A 17,454-nucleotide genomic window follows, 5' to 3' on the forward strand; every position below is an offset into this window, starting at 1 on the left:
CAGCAGGTTATGCTGCTTAATGCCTGGCTGTGAGATAGAGGCACAGCTTCTTTTCTGCTTTGGCTGGCCTTGGGGCAATAGCCTTGTGTTGAGTGACAAGGCAAACAGCAGAGGATGACAACATCTTAAGTTACTGCAGCAGGATTCCCCAGAGCTGATCTATCACAGGAGTAGGGGGTGAAGGAAAAGGAACTGTGTTTGCCAGTCTTAGATTTGTAAAAGACAAAGAATAGGGAAATAACTTTCTATGCCCAGCTAAACTTTTTCTTTCCTCCTTGTCTGTGCCTGTTATTTGGAAAATGGTGTTTCAGGCATCTCTGAAGGACCTGAGCAGGGAAGGAAAAGGACACACCACCCTGTTTGTACCTTGGGTATCCTGCCTTGCTGTGGTCTTCAGCCATCTTCTGTAGACAGATTGCCTGCTCCTGATTTGCCCACCTGAGTCCCAGGGTATGAGTCATTGATTACTCTGATTCTAAGCAAACCCAGGGATGGACAAAATTGACACCAAATGGTCCCACAGAGTGGGCTGAATTAGCCGTACCCACCCCTCCACTCCCAATTTAGGGGAGCAATGAGAGAACTCTTGAATTCCTGTTCCCCCTGAGTCCCCTCTGGCCTTGTTCATCTGCTACAGCAAAAAAACCCCAATGTCCAAAGTGCACCTGCTTCTTAAGTCCTCTGCAAATGCTGTGAATTCAAGGACTGCCAGCTCAGATCGCAGCAGTCTCTGTTTTCAGCCAGTGCCACATGCATCGGAGGGAAGTGTTAAACTTCCCGTAATGTACTTAATAGTGCAACACTATACCATGGAAAGGGGATTACTGCATGCCCAGAGCACAGCCATTTATTAGTTTTATCCTAGCTAATGTCATTGTAGACGCTATTTTTGTTCCTATCAATGTTCCTTTGTATTTTTACAATCTTGCTATAATACGATGCAGTTTTCCTGCCTCTAACTTGCAGGCATATTGCATTCAGAGCCTCTGTCTCTCAGCAGAGATAGATGCAAGGCATCCATCCCAGCTTGCTGGAGCTGAAAAGGCAGCAACTCTCCTGGCAGCTTCAGCAAGGCTTGATAGAAGCACATAAGAGGAGCCTGTACTGGGAGCACAGCAGGAGTCCAGAACTGGAAAGGACCATTTGGGTCATTGGCCCCCTGATGCTGCATCTGTAAACCAGATTTGGGTTCTAGTTCCCAACTTAGCACATGCCAGCAAGCTGCTCTAACACCATATTCTTCTCACAGTTCAAAATCCTCTTTTGCATTTCAAGTCTATGACTAATTAAACAGAAGCATTAAGATGTGCTGGAAAAGCACAGTTCGGGTGCTCAGGGAGATAAACATCATGTGAACTCTGCTACCTGGACAGCACAGCCCCTCTCGATTTCCCTAGCAGGTTTGAGTGCTTAGCAGATCAGCAAATCAAACTCTTGAGGTTTAAACCTGAGCACATGAGGATCTCACACTAATGGGGACCCTCTGAAGACACCTGAACCTGTCTGGCTTGCTCAGCAGGACCCAGGGAATCTGTGCCAGAAAAAGGGAAGGAATCAAATTCCTCAGTGTGCCATGGGAGCCGCTTTCCTACCCCTGCAAGAGCTAATCCAGTTCCTCTGACAAGGACACGGAAGGCAACTGACACCATTCTGGTGGAAGTATGTGCAGCTGAAAGCTTTCCTGCCTTTTTTTTGGTTGTAAAGTCCAATTGTCATCCTGCCTCCGGCTGCAGGTTGCAGAGGTCAGCACAGGGAGATATGTTCTATGTCATCCCAATCAGTCACTTGTTTGAAATCCTCCTCCCAACTGGCCTGCAGAGAAAGACCTATTTTCAAAAGAGAAGATGGCAGGGGTGGTAGTGACTGCTGCTCACCAGGTCAGCAGTTGAGGCCAGAGCAGAGTGGGTCAGCAGAAATTATCCCTGTTAGTTTTCTGTCTAGTTCAGGTGAGGTTATAAATGGTAAGGAAGAAGGGTCAGTGTGATCAGCAGAGTGTCACAGGTAGCCCTCATCAGCTAGTCTAGTTCTTGGCAAGAAATGCTGCAGGGCTCAAGATCAAGACCCTTGCACTGTGTTTTCTCCCTGGATTAGTGTCTGCTGGCCTGTGTATCCTACAGGTTGGGCAGCAATCCTGAGATTACTCTTACTAGAGTAAAATGGATCTTTTCACTTGGAAGGCTCCATTCTGGGGGGATGACTAGATACCACCAGCTGTGTCTGATGGTTTCTCCAGGGATAAACCTGCCTATTGATGTGCATTTAATGGGAATACTAACACTAGAAACACCTCAGATGAAACGTTAGTGTCAGTATAGTTTTAACACCTGTGTCACACAGATCTTGGTCTAAACCATGCTAGATACGATTGTTTTCCTGCTCTATGTTCCAGTCTGTCCTGCAGAGCCAGCAAAGATAGGAAGGAAGGAGTTGGAAATTATTTTGCCTTATACGCTCTTCCATTGTCCCCCACAGGCTACTATCCCACTGCTAGACCTGTCAGGCACTTGTATAACATGTGCCCTCAAACTGGGACACAAAAGGAATCCCCCTACGAATGTCTGGAACAACCTTTGCCTTCTTGCTGTGGGCTGGCAGGAGGGCTACTGTTTGTTGGAGCCCTTCCTCCCTCACTCCATTACTCCCACTATTATAGGTCCAAGGAGGTTTCTACCAAGCATCCTGCCCAGGGAAATTTGTGCTAGGGCACCTTGGACCCAGGATGCAGTCTACTACAACAGTGTGAATCCATCCAGATGCCTGCCCTGCAGAATGACTTTGGAGCCTGGAAGTTTTTTCCATGGTAGAATTTTCTTAGTGAACTGGAAATAATTCAGTCTAGCTGGGCATAAATTCAGATCTGTGCTCCATTGAAATGCTTGGTGGTGTTAGTTCCCCAAGCAGAGTGGAGTCTACTGCAAGCTGCCTCGAGACACTAGGCTGGTTAAATACTGTGTTTGGTTAGGTAGATTCTGAACTAGCAAGTGTACCCCATCCAGAATGAAGTGGGATACACAGTCCCTGGTGAGAATGGGCAAGACCAGTATGCAGCTCATTGAGCAGCCAGTTTGGATGCTGTCATATCATGCTGGATAACTTCAATGTTTTCTGTGTTTGCAACTGCAAGTGAGGCTCCTTCAGGGGCTTTTGAATGTTTGCTGCAGAGGCAGGACCTACAGCAGATGTACTGACTGCATCTGTTCCACTTTCCTCCTGCTGTGAGTCGCTCCTTCCTGGGTTGTAGGTTTTGCTGCTGCTCAGTGTGTTGGGTTGGCGATGTACCTCAGCTCATTTGGGGTGGGACACATTTCTCTTCTTTAGCACAGGGGGTAACTTTGGTCCCAGACTCAGAGATGTGAGGCAGGTAAAAGGCACAGCAACTTGTATTCTCCTTTCATCTCAGGAAAAAGACTGTTCTGCAGTTTCTCCCTCCATTGCCTGCGGTTTCCAGATGGAACACTGCGTTTCTACCCTGTTGATGACACTTCTGTGTGACCTCATCTTTGCCTCTCTAACAAGGGACCCAGAATGTCATACTGCCAAAGGTATCTTCCCCAGCATGTGGCAACAGGATTGCTAATTGTGCTGGGACAGGAGGGAGCCATTCAAGCCATTCCCTGGGTTTCAGATGCAAGCTGAATCAGCTTGAAGCTTTATTCTCATTTTCCCCACAGCGACACACATTCCTGCACATTTTCCCTTGAGTCTGGAAATGCAGAATGCACACAGCTGAGGGTTTCTTTCATGTCTTTCACACCTTCTTCCCTCCTTCCTCCTCTGGCCATTTGCTTCCCTGGCTTGCCAGCACTGTAGAGTGAACCTGTACCCTGGTCTCTACCTTTGGGTATCAGGAGTTTGCTGCTAGCAAGTGCCAAAAGCTGCTGACTATGCTGGTGATCTCTGGCAGGGAGGTGCAGCAGTGAGCAGGAGTTGGGAACATTTTTTTACCAACTCAGAATGAGTCAAAGTGCTAAGATCTGCCCGTGTCTTTCAGCTTCACTGTATGTGGCGTATTCTGAAGGCTCTGAGGCTTGCAGCCCCTCTAGGGCAGCTAGAAAATGTGGCAGCATCTGAGTCCTCCTTACACCCAGCAGGGAGGGTAATGCTTGTTGTGGGACTGTGTCCTACGTGCTTGTGTCGTGATGTATGTAGGAACTATCTACATGGACTCCTTCATGGATACTGGGGAGGGAGCTGAGTGTGCCCCTTGGAAAAGCAGCAGTGAGCCATCAAAAACAAAATCAGTTCTGTTGCCAGAATCCTGAGAATATGAAGAAATTCTGAAAGAGACTCTGCAGCCAAAACATTCTTCTGCTGACTGGTTCGCTGATAGGGACAGAAAAATGGAGCATCCGTTCTAATTAGTGATGGGAGCTTGCTGCCTCAGGATCAAAGGAGAACACTTGCTGAATCAAGCTAAGATCAAAGTGTCCTATGTACAGGAAGGGCCCATTCCTCTTTCTGCTGACAGTGGTGTGCCCTGCTCATCCTCTGGGCATGCTGCTTACAGGGTTGCTTAATTACTAAGTAAGGAGGAGACTGCAGTCACAAGAGAGGGTGTAATGGCCATTGTAATCCAATTCTGAGAGATGATTTCATGGTGATCGATTCTTTGTCTCTCAGAAGTCATTAAAGTTCTGAATGCTTAGAAAATACATGGATTGTATAACTTTGCAAAAGGAGACTTTTTACAACATCCTTTGCTTGATTTTTCTGACCTCTTATGTGTAATTTGACTTAGTAGGCTGTATGTGTGTGCATATATCTATATTTGCATTTATATCTACTCAAGGGAATTTAAGTCCTCATTCCTTAGGCTGCATTGAAAAATCCTTATCCCAATAGATATGCTAAATTTGAAGTCTCTTCTTCCCTCTCTCCCCTGCCTCCCTCCTCTTGCATTAATACAAACCCACATTTTTGCAATGCTTTATTTTGAAATGTTTAAACACGAATCATTTGGTTGAGTTTTCCTAGTAGGTGTTTCCCTGGGCATACAGGTTTATAAGTGTATATAACTTCGTGTGCAGCCATCTGCATTTTGGGCCATGAGTATTGGTGTGGAAGAACACAGTCACAAAAATACTTGCATAGATGTACAAGTGCATGTGTAAATGTGTTACATTTTCTAGTAGTCTTAGGATGCTGCAGTTTCTGAAGAGGGTTTCATCTTTGCTCTTTCATCTGTTTCCCTGGGAAAGGAGTCATGTTGTAGCACTGCCCCCCTGCCCCCAGTGCTGTGCTAACACACCACCCAACCTCCCTGTTTATGGTGCTGGAAGAAGACTTTGCCTTTGTTTCCTGTTGCCTTGTTTAAGCTTCCTTGTCAGAAGCGGCTGTGTGTGTTTTCCCCAGCTGTAGCCTTCCAGGTGCCACTCAGCTTAATAAAACAAGTCCTTAAATGCCACCTGTCTTGTACACCAAAAGAGAGAAGAAAGGGCCAAAGAGCAGCTGGCAGGCACTGGGATGTGGGAGGTAAGGGCAAGTCTGAGGAACTGGCTTGCCTGGTGGTTTAACAAGGACAGCATGGTGTATGTGGATGTACTCATCTTGCAGGCCAGGTTCAAAGCAGCTCCCCTGGGCAAGAGAAATGAATGGTGATCTCAGCTCCCCTGATCCATGGCATTGAAATTAAAAGAGATGCTGTGGTGCCTTCAAAAGAAAAGGAGATAATGGCTGTCGGGTATTGCACCCTAAGAGTGGGGTACTGGCAGGGAAAAGGGAATATATATTTTCTTTCATTTTTTAAATTGCTCCTGAGTACATTTGGAAGTCCTCAAATGTATCAAAAATTATTTTTACAGTGACTAAATTATGCGTGTTCTATTTTGGTGTTTTTATTATTCTGCAGAATGTTTGCAATCAACTCATAATAAATATTAGGAGTAGCAAGAGGGTGATTAGACGTGAAAATCTCACCATCTTGACAACTGAGTGATTGATGTAACTAATCCTGCAAAGTAAACTTCAAAGTCTAACTTTTGCAGTAAATTGGAACACTCACACTTAAGCATTACTTTTTCTGGGTGACAAGAATTTGAATGTGTGGGTTTTTCATGAAGTGGAAAGTGGAAGTGATAAGGAATGGGGCTGAAGAACACATATTGCTGTTCCAAATTGGATGAGTAGTTTCTTTCCCTCTCATGGAAAGCATCTCATTAAATCTATGCTGAACATAATAGAAGGACTTTCTGCACCATGCTGGAGAGAGACATTAATCCAATAAATGTTCAAATCATTGTGACTCCCTGCAGACTGGTTAGCACATGGATGATGCTAGACTAGATGAGTAGTCATGGCAAGAGAGCCTTCAAATTTCAGCCTGCAGAAAAGACAATCCCTTGTCAGAGTCACATTCAGCAAGAGACATCTCCAAATTGACATGGATCACTTCTGGGCTTTGGGCTACTGCCACTGCTTGGCCAGCCATAAGAAAATGAGGAGTCCAAATCCATTCCCAGCCTGTTGCCCACATACACAGCTGGAAGGCAGATGCCTCGTGATAAAGGTGATGCTTATTACTGGCTCTTCAAGTTATTTACTTCTGCTCGCTGCTGACAGACTTGCATAGGAGATTAATGGATTAAGCTTTCACCAGCTGTTTCTCATCCAGCCACCTAATTCTGAGATGTTAGCACTGGAGATTAACTGTTTCCCTAGGAATTTCCAAAATGTTCCATATTTTTAAATATGTCCCAAGACAAGAGGAAATTCAGACTCGGGGTGTTTTTTTCCCCATAACATAAGAAACTTGTGAACTTCACTTGAAGAGGTTAAAGAGAAATTTTGTCTGTTTCTGTTCTGAAGCATTTCTGAGCTTTGCTGAAGTACCTGAGGCTTTAGAAGTAGGAGATATGGAGGAAGGAATGGAAGTTGAGAGGAGGTGGTTGAGCCTTTGCAAACTGATGGAGTACTGCAACTCTGGAGCAGTCAGTTCAAACCCTGGAACATATGGGAGGCTGTTCAGGTGCTAGAGACTTTGGATTTGTAGCATCTGAAGCTCAGCATTTCCAGGCTCTGAGTGCTGCATTTCTACATTAGGTTGTCTGGGAAGGATCTCAGCAGACAAGCATGTGGGAGACACCTTTTCCTCAGACATGAGCCTGTTCAATTTCTTGGTAGTTCAGATAGAAAGCTATTCTCATGAAGTATTTCACCTTCAGCAAACCAGTGTCTCTTGGCAGAAAATAGAAACTTTGCAGGCAGCCCTTCCTGGATTCAGCAAGAGAAGAGGGCGGTCTGCAGACAGCACCTGGATGTTAGCAGTATTCTGCTGTTGCCTTGGAGCTTGAAAACTCCTTGCCTTCTTCTCCAGTACCCTCCCACATGCTTTGAACAAGAAAATGCTGAGCTGTCATACAGAGACATTGCTTTTTGTAGTCAAGATTTTGATTTTGTGGAGAGAAATCGTTTAAAGCATTTTAGTGCTGCTCAAAATGGTGGTGGAGACCCCTTGGTTAGTTTCATTTGACAAGATTTTGGTGATAGGAATGGAGATATTTCCCTGTGTGACTTGCAGTCTTAAAATGGCAGCCTTGAGCTGCTGTACTGGGAAGCTGGGGTTTAACAGGCTTTCATCTGTGTCCAGTCTGTGTGGAATGCAAAGAAGTGGATGGTGGAAAGTCTGGAAAATAAACGAGATTTGATGAGATCTCCCAATATCAATAGTGATTTTTCATCAGCTAAATAGAAATGTCTGGACTGGAAAATATTTTGACTTTCAACCCTTTAAATTAAAAATATCACTGAAGTACTTTGGGTCTTGCTGGACTTTATGAGACATAGAAGTGGGAGGAGAACTGTGTTTCTTGGTGAATACTGCAGTTTCTTTTTCTGTTTCCCTGATGTTGGGTATCATTAAGATTGATGGGTTTGAAAACATATCTCATTCTCTGAGACACAGCTTGGCTGTTCTTAATGGCTCTATGCCTGTCGCCAAAAGAACCCCGGTTGTTTTCAGAGGCTCTGAAACTAGAGTGCTCTCATTTAAAAGGGCCACATATCTGCATTTGCCTGTAAAAAAAGACTGGGTGAGAGCAGACTGATCTCTGAGGAAGGAATATAATTCCTGTTAGCCTGACGTAGCTGGTAGGGTACAGTTGTGTAGGAATGGGATACTGTGTTGTGACCTGCAAGTGTATGGGTGTTGCGGTTTTTTGACATTGGCTAAGTGCCAGGCACCCACGAAAAAAATTATTCACTTATTTTCCTCTGCTATAGCTCAGCAGGGGAGGGGGAATTAAAACAAAAACTTCATGAGTTGAGATAAGGATTAGAGGAAATTAATTTTAAGGGCAAAACAGGCTCAAAACTTGAACAGTATAAAGAAAATTTATTATTAGCAGAATCAAAATAAAAAGGGTAATGAGGACAAAAATAAACCTTACGAACACCTTTCCTCCCCAGTCCCTCCCTCTTTCCCATCAACTGTGCAAGGAGACAAAACATGGAGTTTTGGTCAGTCTTTCACTTCTTAAAAATCTTTCTTCAGTACGCTTAAGGAAAAGAGTTTCTTTGCTGTGCCGTGGGATTGTTCCCACGGGAGATGGTTCTCTGTGAACTTTTCCAGCGTGGCTTTAACTTTCACAAACAGCAGCCTGCCCTACCTCCTGTAACGTGAGTCCCTCCCACGGGCCAAGCAGTCTTCCCACAACTGCCCAGCGTGGGCCATTTTAGTTCATGGGGTTTAGTCTTTTAAGGATGAGCTGTTCTAGTTTGGAAGCAAGGGTTCTCTACCTCTGGAAGCAAGGGTCCTCTCCCTCTGTTCGAGTTCCTCACTAGATTACAGCTTTTTAGCATCCACGCGCTCCAGCGTGAGCACCGTTCCTCATGGGCTGCAGGTAGATCTCTGCACTTCCCCATGCACCTCATGAATTACAGGGAAACAGTTTGTTGTATTACAGTCCTCACCATGGTTTGCAGAAGAATCTCAGCTCCAGTGCTTGGAGCATTTCTTCCCTCTCCTTCTTTTCACTGACCTTGATGCTGCCATGTTGGTTTTCCTCACATGTCCTCACTTTTCCTTTTCCTCTGACTTGAAAGAAAGTTGTTGTCCGTAGGTATTATTGTTCTCAAGTTCTATCGATTGAAAAGTTCTTACAGAGCTTCACTGCACTGAGAAGGTTGATTTTGTCTGGGCTCCATATCAGGGAATTGTTTGTCATGTTTTCCTCACTGGCCACATGGTCTCTGCTGGCACTTCATGGGCGGGCCCAGCCACATGGTCCCGGCCTCGGGAGGGCCCTGGCCACGCAGTCCCGGCCTCGGGAGGGCCCCGGCCACGCAGTCCCGGCCTTGGGAGGGCCCCGGCCACGAGGTCCCGGTCTTGGGAAGGCCCCGACTGCACAGTCCCAGCCTCAGGAGGTCCCCGGTCACGCAGTCCCGGCTTCGGGAAAGCCCCAGCTGCGCAGCGCCTGGTGGCCCCTGATGGGATGGGCCCCTGCAGCCCCTGCCAGGATGGGTCCCAGCAGTCACCTCATCACCCCTCAGGAGAAGAAATGAGAACTTCCCACCGTTTTTCCTTTCTTAAATATGTTATCACAGAGGCGTTACCAGCTTCTCTAACTGGGCTAGTAACCTGCCCATCGTGCCCATCATTTTAGTGATTGGCTCTGGGCCGGACACAGTAGAAACTTCAAGCGGCTTTTTCCTGCCCACTAAAACTAGGCTGTGTTAAACCAACACAATGGGGTGACCTGCAGTACTTTCAACTGTGTGTCTTTCTCTTGAAGTGCTTGAACTCTGTGTCCTTCTCGTTCCAGGTCTGGTGTGTCCTCTGGAGGTGTCAGTCAGTTCAGGGAGTATCCAGGTTGCCCGAGGCCAGACAGCAGTGTTGCCCTGCACCTTCACCACTAACGCTGCTCTCACTAACCTTAATGTCATCTGGATGGTCATTCCTCTTTCAAACGCCAACCAGCCTCAACAGGTAGGTCTTTTCTTACTGGAACATGTATTTCCTTGGGGCTTTCCTGTTCTCCACCCTTTTCTGGATGTAGGCCCCCTACAATGCTGAGTCTATGGTTGTCCCAGAATTTCATTGTCCCTTCACTGCTGAACATGTCCTCTGGATCTTATATGAATCTGTTTTATTCAATGTTTTGTTAGCAGATGCACACTGTGTCCTTGGCTGGATGTGCAGCAGGGGCAAGTGTATGTGATGCTGTAGTGCTGCCCTGGACCTCTAGTGGTTTGTGTGTTCAAAAGAGCACAGGAGATATAACCCAGGTTTTGGTGCAGTGGATATGGAATTTGGTGGGCCTGGGAGCAGCTGCAGCCTTAAGCCTGTGAAATCTGTGTAAAATATCCTCTAACACATAACCTCTCATAGAATCATTGCCCCCTTTACTTCCCTTATTTTCTCACTCTGTTGCTTTTGCAAGTCCCATTCTTAAAAATATTAGCAAATGAGAGTATATAATTGTGGGCACAAGAATCATAACCTGAGATATACTGGCCTCTTTTTTGCCCACATACTCTGACAACAGAAGAATGCCATTTGTCTGAAATACATCTGTCTTGGGCCATGCTGCCCTCACCACATTTTGTATTCAGTGTGAGAACCTGCACTGAAGAATACTTGCTCCTTAGGGACCCGGTCTGAGTACAGTCTGACTGGCGGAGGCTGTGCAGGTTCAAAGGTTGCATTGCCTGTCCAATTCAGCTCATCCCAAATATCTTCAGCAAGCAGTGTCAAATCATGGCAGGATCTTGCTGATGGAGACTCAAAATGATACCGTCCACTGGGCAGATGCTTTTCATCAAAGTACTCACTGACCTGCAGAGAGCCTCTGCTTCTGTACACTGATCCTGTCCAGACAGGTAATGACTATTATATGAAGTAGGCTGGTGTTGCCAATCCAGCTGTGCCAGAAGATTTGGGTATCTTTCTGGTCTGCTACCTCTGTGAACATTTTCATTGACATAAAATGGGCTACAGAGTGTGTTCCTCTTTTGGAAAAAACACCTGTGCTAGGATGTATATCGAGGTTTGGTTATTCAGAGATCCTTTAGTAACTGGTCCTTTCGGCTTTGTAAGCCTGTGTTTTGCTTGCTGTTCTTCCTCCTTGCTCAGCTTCCGCAGAGTGTTGTTTGAGCCTTCCTTTCTTTTCCAGGTTATTCTCTACCAAGGGGGTCAGATCTTTGGTGGTGCACCCCAGTTCTATGGGCGAGTGGGGTTTGCTGTGACAATGCCAACCACCAGTGCCTCCATCTTCATCAACAATACTCAGCTATCGGATACTGGCACATACCAGTGTTTGGTCAACAATCTTCCCGACCGAGGCATCAGGAATATTGGAGTCATTGGACTTACTGTCTTGGGTGTGTTTATTGGTATTATGGGGGAGAGGGGGGAAGAGGGACGAGAGGATCTCTGTGCATGATAGTGCATCATTAGCAATATAGTACTGTGTTTGCATTTGAGCCTGCAGACATCCTGTGGTGAGGAATGGGCTGCCTTGTGAGTACTGTGGGAGTTTGTAGGGCACATAGACTTCATCTGCAGGCAGCATATAATGAAGCTGTAAAATATGGTGGAGAGAAAGTTTTTGTGCTGGTATTGTGATGTGGAGTTGCAAAGAAGCAGGAATAAAGTACAAGGGCATCCTGGAGGGCTGAAGGGAGCGTAAGGGGTTTGGTGCATAGCAACAGAGGAGAGAATGACTTTATATCTTTGCTTCTTTTCCATGAAAGCAATTAGTTCTGGATGCTTCCATTGATGCTAAATACTCCAGAGTGCATGCCATTATAGGGATATGAAAGCAAAACCCAATCACAGTAAATTTTGTCTGCAGCTCTGTTAACTTTCACCATCCTTGATGTCTCAAACACAGAAATATTCACCTTTTTCTCAAGGGAGGGATCTAAGGAGAACTGGGTCCTGTGCAAATCAGGAGTAGTCTGTAACCTTGATGGGCTGGTGGGTCAGGAATCTTTGTGTGAATTGTCACCCTCCAAACCACAATGAGTTCTTGTCTGCTGCCTCAGTCTTGTCCCCTTGACAGCTCATGCCACTCTCCTTGCTTTTCCCAGCAGCCTGTGTCTAGAGTGAGCCTACACTCCACTGTTTGGTCACATTTCCTGATTTGCTATCACCTTCCCCTCTTCTCTCGCAGTTCCTCCTTCTGTCCCGCTTTGCAGAATCCAGGGGTCCCTGGACGTGGGCAGCGATATCACACTGACCTGCAGCTCAGAAGAAGGCATACCCCGGCCAACATACCTCTGGGAGAAACTGGACAATGTCCCCAGGTTGCCCCCAACTGCCACACAAGGTGCTCATTTTGTTGATTATCCTCTTACTTCCCAGGTGGCAGCCTGAGCTTTCCCTTGTCTGAGCTGCCAGAGGTGGCATGGCTCATTGAGCGTCTGCCATCATTTGCATGGTCCCTTTACTGGAACGAAGATTCCTAAAGCCCATGGTGGACTGGATACCCTCCAGAGGCCACTTAAATTTTCATAGGTTTTTTTGGTACAGAAACATGTTCCCTATTGAAAAACAAGGATTGGGTTGAATGGAAGAGAGAGAAAGTGGTTGCTAGATGCTGGCATGTGGCTGGAAATTTCATCTGCCAACTCACCTGCATTTTACACCAAATGAAAGGCTTATAGAATGGAAACAGGGAAAAGAGAGGCAGAATCACATTAGGAAAATACTGCCAGCTTCTCACACTGATGCCACTGTTCTCCAATAAATTACTGCCAGAGCTGCTTTTCAGATATGTGTAGAAGCACAGCTCTGATCATACTGGTGCTTCCCAGCCTCAAGCCCCACCCATAAGTTTTCTTAGCCTAGGTGTCCTGAGCAAATACTCATAGCTGTACTTTTGCCCTTTATGTTGCTGTATTTTAAGAATATGCCAGCTTTCAGTTTCATATAATTCAGGAATGAGGAATATTGGCAGAGCAGAAGATGGAGAGCCAAGGGATATGAGAGTAGGGGTTCTGCAGTTAATTTAACAAGTAGATCTGGTATAGGTAATTTCGCATCTCTTTCTTCCCTGTTCTCACACAATCCTGAGAGTCCTAAGCTTTCATCTGCAGAAATTCCTCTATAAGAAGAAAAAGAAACATCTAGTGTAAGCTCCTTAAGACCTAATCTTGTCTCTGTGTGTGTATGTGCATGCACAATGCTTCCATCTCAAGGTTATTTCCTAATTTATTTCTCTCTTAATAGTCTCACACCAAAGTTCTCTATTTGCTGGCTTTGCCTTTTCATGGTTTTCCTCAAGCGGGGGAGGGATTTAAATTCGTCTTTTCTCTCTGACTAGACCAAGTCCAGGGCACTGTCACTCTCCGAAATATCAGCACTGTGTCCTCAGGTCTTTACCAATGTGTGGCTTCAAATGCCATTGGAACCAGCACTTGCCTTCTGGACCTGCAAGTCATTGCACGTAAGTATTTTGCCAGGGGAGGCTTGACCACCTGCTTCTGTCTTGTGACAGCAAATGTGGTTACACACCTTACTGTGAGCCATCACGTGCCTCTCTATCAGAAGATAATAGTGCCCTGGAATGGGAACATTGCCTTTCTCCCTGCCCAAGCTTCATGTGCTTATAGATGGCCACAGCCCATCCCTGATTTCTTCTCCATGCTCTGTTCAATCATCTCCACAGCTCACCCACGGAGTATCGGCCTGATTGCAGGAGCGGTGGCCACAGGCGCCGTTGTGCTTGTTGTTTGTATTGTGTTGGTGGCTGTAGCACTGTTCTACTGGAAAAATAAACACAAAGAAGAAGAGGAGGAGGAAATTCCCAATGAGATAAGGTAAGGGTCAGGGAAAGCTGATAGTGGGGGACCTCCGAGCAAAAGCTGTGGCTGACAGGAGTGGAATTGGAAACCTTATTTTTGTTAATCCTGGGTGTGTTCCCTGGGGTCAGGGGAAGATGTCCATATATGTCCAGAAAATTGAGAAAATGAAGAATGGTAACAACAGATTTTGTTTTCAGTATTGCCTTTAAAGAGAGATTTTTCATTTGGCTTCATAGAATCACAGAACAGCTTGGGTTGGAAGGGCCTTAAAAGATCATCTAATTCCAACCCCTCTGCCAGCAAGAGGGATGGGACTTCGTGTTGTTATCTCTGTAGAAGAGTGATGTGGTGGGAATTCTGACCCATAATGCCAGACAGTGATAGCTGAAAAGCTCTGGAGATACAGCTGTGATATTCTCTGTTGTTACAGTCACAGGGTTTCCCTCTGGCAGCTTTCTGCAGGTCCCTTGAGGATCAGCTGCACTGATTGTACAGTCATACTGACTGCCTGTGAAGTACCAGTGGCTGTGACTGTGACTTTCTGGGTAGACACATGAGCATGGGTCATTTGCCTCAGCGGTAGGCACATGGAGCACACAGGTGGGTGCTGCAAAGATGGATGAGCAAACAGGCCAGGGAGCAATGCTGATTCACCTTCTCCTTGAATCTCCTTGTCCTTCTCCTTGAATCAATGGTGTTGACCCCAGCATGGTGGTTGGGGGTGAGGGTGTTGGACAAGTGGGCCAGCATCCTCCATATGCCCTCACACCTTCTCCTTCCCAGGGAGGATGACCTACCACCCAAATGCTCCTCTGCCGCAAAGACGTTCCACGCTGATGCATCCTCATCAGAGAACGACACCCTCACCTCCTCCAACACCTACAACAGCCGCTACTGGAACGACCCCAAAGCCAACCACGCCACAGACTCCTTCACCCGCTTCAGCAACAGCAACGATGCTCACCAGCCCCCCTTCTCCCGCTCAGGGAGCACGAGTGCCCGCCCCGTCTATGCCAACGGCGGCCACCCATCCCCGGCTCCCCCTAAGACACTGGTGGTGACGGCCAGCACGGCGCCGTCGCCTCAGGAGGTGATCCGGAGCAATGGTTCTGTCAGCAGGAAGCCACGGCTGCCGCACACCCGTTCCTATGCAGTCAGCCAGGCCACGCTGGAGCGGATCGGGGCTGTCCCTGTCATGGTGCCCGCCCAGAGCCGGGCTGGCTCCCTGGTGTAGGACCATGTCGGCGGCTGAGAGCTGAGCAAGGGGCCTCTCATTCCTGGTGGGGTGAAGAGACCCACCCTACTCCTTCCTGAAAGGCAGTGAGGTGGCGGGGTGTCACACACTTACGTCTCCTCCTGCCCTTCCCTCTCGAGGCTGCTGCCAGCTAGTGGGACAGCCCTGTCTGAGCCGCTTTTCCCCCAGCTGCTGGAGCTCCTCGCGCCGATGGACGCCACAGATGTGCCAAGGCCAGACCAGCAGGGAGGTTGGGACATGCTCCCGGGCTGCTGGGCCCCAGCTGGGACACGCACTAGGGCCTGACCCTGGGGGGAAATTTTGCTTTTATTTCCTGTTGGTTTTGTTGGGGACTGATTCCATCCATTTGGGTCTTTCAGGGAGGTTCGGGAGATATATATATATATATTATTTTTTTTCCATTGTTGTTGCTGTTTTGTTTCCAAGAGGACGACGGCCTGTGTTGGGGCAGGGAAGGCTGAGCAACCCCAGCTTCCCATGGCCTTGGTTCCACTGCTGGATTAGGGAGTACTGTGCACTGGCGCCAGGTGTGAGGAGGCATGGGACAGGCTGGAGGGGCAAGATGAAGGCAGGCACAGCCACCAGCCCAGCCAAGGGGATGGCTGGGTGAGGGTGCAGACTGGGGAGCATTTGTGTTTATTTTTTGCAGTTCTTCCTCCCACCTCAGCACACAGAGACACACACAGGCACTCACACACAGACACATGCAGGTCCTCAGACTGGGTGTTTCTCCTGCACTAGTTTGGAGGGCTACCAGAGCCCTATTTATAGCTGTGGAGGATGCAGCCGTCTGAGCATCTTTCCCTCAGACACTTGGTGCAGGGTGAGGCTGCATCGCTGCTCCTGCTGCTGCTACTTCTGCTGCTGCTCTAGGGCTTACAACTCTTTTTTTTTTCTTTTCTTGGGGTGTTGCCGGGGTTATTCAGGAGGCAGAGAGGAGCTGGACGGTGTAGGAGAGTACCAGGCAGGTTCATGAGGCATCTGTTGCCCCTGGGCTGCTCTGGTTTAGGGCAAGTGACTTCAAACCCCACAATTTTGATGTTTGCATGGTGGGTTTTATTCATCAGGATTTGCAGGGTTTGGCAGCATGGCAGGGAACACATTGTGCTTGGAGCCTTCACAGAGAGGCATCAGAGTTTTCATTCCTGTTCTCCCACATGCACAGACATGTTGGCAGGATTTGTTTCCTGCTTTAGGAAGCCAACACACTCTCTCTCTGCCTCCCCCACTTCCCTCAGTGTCCCAGGACTGGGTACTGGTGGCATCTGCCAGTGGCCCTGCCATCTCCTTGCAGCCTGGCAGGTGGTTGTGGCTGGCACCTCTACTTTTTTCTATTGCAACTAAGTAGCCTTAATCAAAACCAAGAGTTGAAACCTCTGAAGGAACCCGATGCCATTTGGAGGGCTGGACAGAGGGCTGGGATTTCCCCTCCTAGAGAGCACTGGTTCAAAGAGGCCACACCTGGATAGGTGTCTTGGCCCTCCTGCATAACACTAACCCTTGCACGGGCAAAGGCAGTGATCACCTCAAAAAGCACCAGAGCCCTCCCAGGTCTGCTCTTAGAAAAGCAATGTGGGGAGTCACAGGTGACTTCCCATAGGTCTCACATTGGATAAACGGTCTGTTTAAGCCAACAGACTTGGCCTCATCCCCACTTTCCTTGTTCTGGCACGGCTTTACTTTCCCTAGCAGTGCACAAACCTTGGGCAGGGCCTTCTACCTGAGCAGTACAAATGCAAACACAGACTCTGAGGAAAAGGAGGGAGAGGTGAGGGCTGGGTTCCCACATAGACACACTGGCTTTTTGGGAGACTGGGAGCTCCCAAGCAGCACTAGGTTTGAAGCTTGGCTGAGATTTTGTGCCTTCTTTTCTTAAAATAAAAACAAAACAAACCAAAAAAAAAAAAAAAAAAAAAAAAGGAAAGAAAAAGGAGATAAAAAATCCAACTTCCCTTCCTTCCCCTTTTACACAACTGCATCCAGAATATGTGCAAACCCCCCTGGTGGTGCAGGCAGGAGGTTGCTCTGTGTGTGCTCACATTTCACTGGAGCAGGCAGGAAAGAGGACTGTCTGCTCACTTTGCTGCCGAGTGGTAGGATTGATGGGGGAAGAAGAGTGGCTTTAGAAACCCTGATGTGGGAAGAAAAAAAAAAAACCAATCAAAGAAAAGCCCAGACACATTCTCTCTGCTTTTGTAACAACCCCTGTGTGACATTTACAGGAACACTGCCCTCAGCAGGTGCCCTCCTCTACTGGGAAAGCTCTTCTGGTTCCTACCCTCCATAAGACTGTTTGCTCCTCTTTCTTTGTTCTTTCTAATTGTAAAAAATTCAATAAAATTTTATTCATATAAAAAAAGGACTTCTGCCTCCCTGCTGCTGCTTTTTTCTTCCTCCTACCTAATTTTGTAACTACAATGACTTTGGCCATTAATACTTATCCTTGATGTGACTGG

The 17,454-nt window shown here is 47.2% G+C and overlaps 1 protein-coding gene across 5 annotated transcripts in view; it reads left to right on the forward strand.

The window, feature by feature from the left end:
* Nucleotides 1-14,977, forward strand: part of IGSF11 (immunoglobulin superfamily member 11) — a gene marked incomplete at both ends in the record, with an annotated part of 103,445 nt that extends 88,468 nt beyond the window's left edge. For 2 of the 5 annotated variants that reach the window (XM_082278194.1, XM_082278193.1), the window contains 6 exons: nt 9,759-9,922; nt 11,109-11,316; nt 12,111-12,266; nt 13,263-13,385; nt 13,608-13,758; nt 14,527-14,977. In XM_082278194.1, the coding sequence (XP_082134320.1) occupies nt 9,759-9,922; nt 11,109-11,316; nt 12,111-12,266; nt 13,263-13,385; nt 13,608-13,758; nt 14,527-14,977 (1,253 nt within the window). Of the gene's footprint in view, nt 1-9,758; nt 9,923-11,108; nt 11,317-12,110; nt 12,267-13,262; nt 13,386-13,607; nt 13,759-14,526 lie in introns of those variants that run through there. The other 3 variants (XM_082278196.1, XM_082278197.1, XM_082278195.1) reach the window with 3 other exon arrangements.
* Nucleotides 14,978-17,454: the final 2,477 nt, after the last annotated feature.

Source organism: Coloeus monedula, assembly GCF_965178545.1.
Source record: "Coloeus monedula genome assembly, chromosome: 3".
Classification (NCBI taxonomy): domain Eukaryota; kingdom Metazoa; phylum Chordata; class Aves; order Passeriformes; family Corvidae; genus Coloeus; species Coloeus monedula.